This window comes from Cibotium barometz, chromosome 11 (assembly GCF_041138505.1).
Source record: "Cibotium barometz isolate CiBa-2024 chromosome 11, ASM4113850v1, whole genome shotgun sequence".
NCBI classification, from domain to species: Eukaryota; Viridiplantae; Streptophyta; class Polypodiopsida; order Cyatheales; family Cibotiaceae; genus Cibotium; species Cibotium barometz.
In genome coordinates, this window is record NC_141056.1 from 29025050 (window position 1) to 29033088 (window position 8039).

Sequence of the window (8039 nt, forward strand, 5' to 3'; positions counted from 1 at the left end):
ATGCTATTCTTCTAGGATTTCTATTTATGGAGATATCATTGATATGACCACTACTCCTAGTATTCATAGCATTCCTGGAAGTGTTCATGTGGATATAGTTCATGTATTTGAGCTGTGAGGGGGGATAGTGTATGAGAGTAGTGATGATTTTTCTCAGATTAGACCTTGTAGGAGAGGTAGGATTGTGCATATGGATCTAGAGAGCTTTGTATCTGATTTGGGTATTTTCCTAGATCCAGTGATTAGAGAGATTGACCTATCTTTGGATATAGGTTATACATGGATTCCATTGATGGATACAGACCATGATGATGATGATTTTAGAGATTGTGATGAGGATGACATGGTCAGTGATTTGCTGGATGATGATCATATCCATAGTAGATCGTATGGCATAGCTCTTGAGAGATTTGCATTTGATCTAGAAATCTCCTTAGATCCTATACTACTAGAGATAAATTTATCATGGGATGTAGCTCACATAGAGGCATCATTGATGATGGAGATAGACCATGTTTATGAGGATGACCTTGGAGGCCTTGGGGATGCCATAGATGATGATTTAGGAGATGATACCATTTATCTCTCATGTGAGGATACCTCTTCATTTTTTAGTGATGACTATGATGATGCTGATGATTATATTGATATTCTAGATTATCATACACACATAGAGGGTCTTGCACATAGTTCATGGGTTTGATCACACTCATGCACATAGATGTGTGGATCATGCCTTCGACTTTGAGTAGAGCTATGGGGGTTGATGATGGCATGGGCTTCCATTTGATCCTACATGAGGCCGACCTCGAGATGAGTTCATTTGGCTCCCATGGGTGTTTACATAATCCTATGATCTTTGGAGCTGAGATATTCCTCTTTGGGTGCATTCTATGCCACTTGAGATGTATGGTGGATGATTATGTGGCACGACACTCATATGCACCTGTGACACACCTTTGCCTTTGCCTACATGATGATTCTTTTGCGCTAGGACTTTTCCACATTCCGACCATGTGTCATGGTTACATTTGGTGGACACCACGAATGCCAGATTTGAATTATGGTTATGAGGATGGACTTACGGGTTTTCCATACGACCCAGGGGCTACTACATCGACATCAATTATCCGTTTGATCCAAGAGTATTGACCAGCTGCTTCATCGACATTAGCTCTCTACATTTTCCATTCAATTTAGGTGGTTCGAGAGTCATTGCTTTGGAGTCAACATGGCTTGGATTTCTCTTTTATCTAGGTGGATGCAGTTGTATGGATTTCTCTTTTATCTAGGTGGATGCAGTTGTATGGATTACTTCATCTTTAGGGCGATATTTTTTCCATTTGACCCTATCATTGACAAGAGTCATTTATCTTTTCCATTTGACCCTGGGAGTCATTAGATTCATGTATTGGTATTGGTGCTCTGCGATGGTGACACTTGGTCATGTATTTGGCTCTTTATATATAGCCTAGGTATTTGTTTTGTGCATGACCACCCTTTGATTTCGAGGACAAAATCATTATAGGAGGGGTGTAAAGCTTGGAATGGTAGGACTGTCCTTTGTGGCTCATTTCAGTGTTTTGGTTGTTTTTCTTCTACTCGTGCTTGAGCAGCATCAACAACACAATAATTTGGATGATAAGGCAATTAATTGCATTTTTGTGATGACACATTTGGGCTTCTTGCATTATTATTTGGGCATACAGTTTATGCAACATGATGATGGTATTGTGATGTTGCAGTCAAAGTACATACAGAGGCTACTTACATTGTTTGGTCTTAAAGACTATAAGTTTATTGCTACTCCAGTAGGGACAGGTGCTAGGCTTAGTCTCCAAGATGATGGTATTGTGATGTGGCAGTCAAAGTACATACAGAGGCTACTTACATTGTTTGGTCTTAAAGACTATAAGTTTATTGCTACTCCAGTAGGGACAGGTGCTAGGCTTAGTCTCCAAGATACAAGTGAACCATTTAATGCATCACTTTTGGATGCCTCATCTATCTATACAATACGAGGCCATACATTCAGTTTAGGGTCTCCCAATTAAGTAGGTTTATACATAATCTTGGAAGTAAGCATTGGTGGCGGGTTACCAAGCAGCTATTTTGAGACTTACATGGCTTAGGCTATTCTATGCTAAGGGGGGTGATATTCAATATGCTTTCAATGATTCCGATTTGGCTAGATGTTATGACACATGAGTGTCACTAGTGGCTTTTGCTTTGATCTTGGTGATTCATGTGTATCATGGCTTAGTAAGAAGTAATCAATAGTGATCACTTCAAGTAAGAAGCCATGTTATGACACATGAGTGTCACTAGTGGCTTTTGCTTTGATCTTGGTGATTCATGTGTATCATGGCTTAGTAAGAAGTAATCAATAGTGATCACTTCAAGTTGTGAAGTTGAGTATAGGTGACTGTGGAGTGTGTATGGCTCAGATGCCTTTTGGTAGATCTTGGTGTTGGACAACAATCCCCCACCTCTATCTTCACTAACAGCTAGAGTGTATTAGCTGTTATTGCAAGGAACCCAACATTTCATACTCATACAAAAGCACATTGAGATGCACTATCATCATGTCATTGTAGGAGAGATTAGCTTGGCTTATGTCTCTACACATGCGAATGTGGAAGATATGTTCTTGAAGGCTCTCTCACGAGAGAAGTTCGAAGATTTCACAAAGCTTTAGGCTTATTGCCATTTGGGAATTAATCAGCCACATGATCTTTGCACATGTTCACATCATCATTATAGGGGGGATTTGTAGCCATTTATATGGTAGTGATGTGTGGACGTAGGCTAATAATGGGCCGAGATACTTTTTCCCTCCTCATTAGGTTTTTTTGCCTAAGTATGTGTACACACTCTTTTGAGTGTGTGTAAGTGACCTTATCATGTCATTTCACTTGTACTTCACTTGTACTTCACTTGTACTTCACTTGTAGTGATGTGTGGACGTAGGCTAATAATGGGCCGGGATACTTTTTCCCTCCTCATTAGGTTTTTTTGCCTAAGTATGTGTACACACTCTTTTGAGTGTGTGTAAGTGACCTTATCATGTCATTTCACTTGTACTTCACTCATTCTCATCAATCTACTTTGAGTGTTATGCTTCTATCTATCTCTCCTTGCTTACTGCATCTATGTGTGTGTTATGTCCTTGGTCTCCACTCCAACATTCCTTCTCTTTACATGAGATGGATGGGTTAATGGCTACACTTGGCTAGTGTAGCCTATGAGTGCTTGTTCTTAATCTTCTAGCTTCATCTAAGCCTTAACTTTGCTCGAATAGGCCATGGCTAGTAAGCTTGACTTATCAGAAAGGCTTTCATTTGCCATATGTATAGAGCTTGCATGCATATTAATACATTTGGTATAGCAATGAATGCCCCCTTTCCAAATCTTCTTTCACAAGGCACATCTATTAATCTATCTGAAATCATCATGGGGGTCCTTATCCATAAGCATAATTGAATCAAAAGAAGAGCTATTTACCTTCTCAATGTTGCGGGGTCCTTATCATAAGCATAATTGAATCAAAAGAAGGGCTATTACCGTCTCCATGTTATGTTGCAGGGTTGTCCACTATTCTAAGCAAGAGTAAGCCATCCTTGGTGCATTTCAAAAGGGCCCCTTAACAATGAAGGGATGTACCTTGGGGGCACATCTTGGAAGTTGGTGGTTTAAAGGGGGCGGCATTGTAGATGGACAATTACACTACCATGGCAGGGTTGATTTTGTCTTGCAAAAAAATCATGATGGCGGTGATTAGGAAGGCATCCAAGCATAGGGTGCCCATGAGCACCTCTTTTGCAGAGCAGCAGTGGACCCTTCCCTCGTGGAGCTTAAATAAGGCGGAGGCTCGGTTCACAGAGGTAAGGTTTGTAATCATTGAAACCTTGATCAATATCACAGAATGAAAAGAAGGTATTGGGAACGAAACCCTATATGAAATTAGAAGAAGCAATCCAAAGTGTGACATGGTTGTTGAAACCATATAACAAAAAGAAGGTATAGCAGGAACGAAACCCTATATAAAATCAGAAGAAGAAATCCAAATTGCGTCATGGTTGTTGTCATAGAGGTACATGTTGTAGGAATCACTGGAGCCCTCTTGGACTCCACACTCTATGCAAAGACAAAGGTAATTATGCCGCATAGGTGAGCCTTTAGGGTACCCATAGCTTCCTTTGCTTTGCTTGATATAAGCTCTTGGGCAATCTGCTTAATTCGCACATCACAACACCATCGTGGCCCCCAAATTTGCTTTTGTGGCAAAATTGCCATCAAAATCACCATTCCACACACGGCAAATTTGCTTTCAAACACACATGAAATTGCCCTTCTTACCTTATGTGCATTTTGCCCCCATCATGTACTACTTCACATCGCCCTCATGATCTTCTTGTTCTAAATGGGGAGCAATGATGGGAGCCCGAGAGAGAGAGAGAGGTATTAACGGCGGTAGAATGCAACACTAGGGTATTAAGAGAGAGAGAGAGAGAGAGGTGTATTAACGTGCAACACGAGGGTATTAAGAGAGAGAGAGAGAGAGAGAGAGATCCTCTGATTTTTTTTATTTGGGTGTACTTTTCTTAACTGTACAGGAATTTCCTTCACAGGTTACGCAAGTTTCTTCTGAAGGCGAAATGAGGAAGGGGGTTCAGCCTGCGCTGCAGATCATGAAGATAGTGTCGCCGGACGGGCGGCTATGGGAGGTTCTGACCCCGCGCATTTACAAGAGCGACAAGAGGTGCCGGAGCCTTGCGCAGGAGGAGGAGGCCAAGGAGCGCGAAGGTCAGATCGCCCGCTTCCGTCGCCGTTACGCTCTCTCCTATCACGACAGCGATGACGACGACGATTCCGTGCGCAGAATACCGTCCAAGCGACCCTGGCGCGATGGCGGTAAAGCGGCAGCAAGCGAAGATGACGACTAGCAAGCACATGACCTGTGCCTGCAATGAGGATTTCCTAATCACAGGCAAGTGCTAGTCGGACATTCCCCTAAAATGCATGTTACACATCGCCTGTTGTATTATGGTTTCGTCAAAATGCAGGAAAGCATATGGGGTCCGGACTTTTGGATCTTACAGTTTGACAACTGTTTAGAAAGAACATTCAGGAATTTCTATCCATGCATGTTAGCTCTTTGATGTACCTGAATACTTAAGGGCTCCTTGGAATGCAAACATTTAAGGTTTATTACCCATGTATGTCATCTATTGGGTGCTTCTCGTCTCTGACAGTTTTGCATAAAAGACACATTCAATGCTTTGACCCCCTAAGTAGAGAAATATCTTTTCTTTTGAGATGTTAGATTGCCAGCTTGTTAGCCTGTGAACATTTAGATGCCTTGCTTGTGTGAGTCAGCGTTCCATGACCACTATTTAAGACCAAAAATATATCGGAAAATGGGGTGAGCATTGTTGGGGTCAGGGGTGGTGTGGCTAGCTTTACGAGCATGTGCACACTTAATGCAAGTCAATGTTCTGCCCTTTGCGGTGGACCATGTTTATGGGCACTCCACCCTCCTAGATGTGTTCCAGCATGCGCTTTTGCATATCTACATCATGAAGAGAAATGTTTACACATCTTAATGTTGACTCTGAATGCTGGGCCGATTAACAAGGACATGAGGGTAGACAGGTGAAAATGAGCAGGCAGGCAAGAGCTGGGGTGGGCAGTAGATCTGGTGCTTTATGGTAGCAGAGAAGACAGCATCCAGGTAGTAACGGTGGCAGGCAGCAGCAGCAAAATTGGTAATGCATTGAATTTGATGCTTTCGTTTGTAAACTCCAACCTAGGTTAAGGTTGCCAATTATTTGGTGTACTTTATCAGTTGGGAATTGTGCGGAAGCAATTGTTTATTGGATAAGAAATATCCAAAAGTGTTTAGGCAACATGATTAACCATGCTAAAATGAGAGTTTTTTTTTTGGCCCGGCGCGGGGGGAGGGGTGTTGCACTCATTACATCAGGGCTTGGTCTCAATGGCCAGCTGGCATCTCAACTATTCGTGAGGGTGTGTTCAATGTCCCTTGTTGATGCGTGAGGGTTGGCCAAAGCATTTTTATTCTTGTTTTGTGCAGCCATATTGGCATGAGGAAGTATAATTGCTTATGTGCCCCATGAGCTGTTGCATGCGGGCATATGTTTTGATGAAGCCCATGGCTATGATAGTGGTTGTCCAATTATAGTTTGGCAATGGAGAAACATTCAGCATGACTTGCCTCTCTTATGCATTGGGGTGTTGTAGTACCATTAAGGCTCTTGATGTTGGCACTCTCAAACATTGGACCCTGGTTTTTATTAGAAACCAATGCTTGTCCAACATCCCTCTAGTAGTAGATGGAGCAGCTGCTGCTATATTGGTGGGACTCTTTTGAAGTTTTTGTACAAGTTGTCTGTTGGTTTATGCTAATTCTATCTACAGCTGTGCATGTTCTCAATCAGTTCTTGAGTGTGCTTGTGAGCAAGCTGAAATGCTTGGCTTCTTGTACATATATTGTTGTGAAATTTGAACAATGAACTATGGCCTACATAGTGCTCTTTAGTGGATGTAGCCTTGCAAAGTGTTCCCTTTACTTTTGGAGGGAATAGAAAGAAATTCAGCACAATGGTTTATGTATAAACATTTGTCCAATAAAGTGGACATATTTCTACACATAAACCTATGAAGGATTGGGGATGCCATAATATGTCACGAGCATCGTGCACTTGGATGCCACATGCATTGAGGTTGTTAGTGGTAACGCACAATAGTGCCTTATTTATACGTGTATGTGTTGAGATCTTTAGAAGATAAGTAGACGACACAGTATTGGGTCCCAATCACCCACTGAAAGCGCCCCCCCCCTTCCGGAGCAGGTCGGCCAGTTCCATGTTGGACAAAAAATGCTGAAAATAGGATTTAATGCTATTATACAGCATTAAATGCTTAGCACTGAAATATGCAGTGTTTCTAGCCTTTTTACTTGCTGCTGCTGAGTCCTTATGCTGGCCGACTGCCTCACATGCTAATATAGGCTGTCAGCCTGCTGCAAATGTTGGCCGACTCGAACATATTGGCCCCAGATGCCTATCGGCTGGCCCTGTCTGCTGTCCAGGCCTGTGAACAGCCCTTGGATAGGCTGATGACACCATGGCCTGGCCCATAGGCATGCAATGCTTATGCTAATGCTTTTATATGCATCCCTATTGCTAAGGCTGACCCAAACTGTGTATTTGTCTCTCTTCTCTCTCTGCACTCTTATCTTTTCTACATTGTGCCATTCATCGTCAAGAACCAAGGCCTGAAAGTATTTATCTAACTATTATCCTTTTCTATAAGCTTCCGCATGCTATAGTGGTATGAGAGCTTTGCCTTTTGGTGAGGAAATTCAGCCAAGAAAAAAAAAGGGAAAAATTCGCTTGTGTGGTTGGTTCATAGACAATGAAAGCACGTCCCATTCCGGTGTGACTCCTGTCCCTTGAAGGATTGGTTTTCAACCTTCGGAAGCATCTGGAAACGTCTCCCACACATAGTGGATGGTTTATTTTTGGTGAGGGAAAAACTTGCCCACTCCCACTATGACAAACTCCGACGATGAGAGAGAACACCAGATCCAAGAAGAGATTGTCACTTCTACAACGATTGCGTTAGGAAGCAATGCTTTCAATGGGGACCAGATGCAAGCGATGTTCGAGAATTTTATGCTTCTCATGAAGGAACATGGAGATCAATTGCTTCAGCAAAAAGCCATGATCTAGGCCCCTGGAGAAGTGACTACCTCTCTCGGATTCTTCTTCACCCATTCCTCCTTCCTTAAAGTTGTCTTAGCTAGTTGCTACATGTAACATGCGGAAGCTTCGGAGAAGATCGGTAACTTCAATGCTCAGAAATCAGCACTCTTTTCGCTACGGAATTAACGCACAAACTGAATGAAGATGTGCAGAAAATAGAGAGAGAGAGAGAGAGAGAGAGAGAGAGAGAGAGAGAGAGAGGACACAGTGTTGGGTCCCAAATACCCTCTGTAGGGCCCCCACTACGGA

At 42.5% G+C, this 8039-nt stretch overlaps 1 protein-coding gene across 1 annotated transcript; it reads left to right on the plus strand.

The window, feature by feature from the left end:
* Nucleotides 1-4561: 4561 nt before the first annotated feature.
* On the plus strand, nt 4562-5313 carry LOC147634015 (Ribosomal protein L31). The gene has a single exon (XM_086805110.1). The coding sequence runs from the start codon at nt 4659-4661 to the stop codon at nt 4944-4946; it is 288 nt and encodes a 95-aa protein (XP_086661236.1). The 5' UTR covers nt 4562-4658; the 3' UTR covers nt 4947-5313.
* The last annotated feature ends 2726 nt before the right edge of the window (nt 5314-8039 follow it).

Bases quoted from the DNA above. Each gene is read 5' to 3' on its own strand.
- LOC147634015 (XM_086805110.1), top strand. From the start codon at position 4,659: ATGAGGAAGGGGGTTCAGCCTGCGCTGCAGATCATGAAGATAGTGTCG.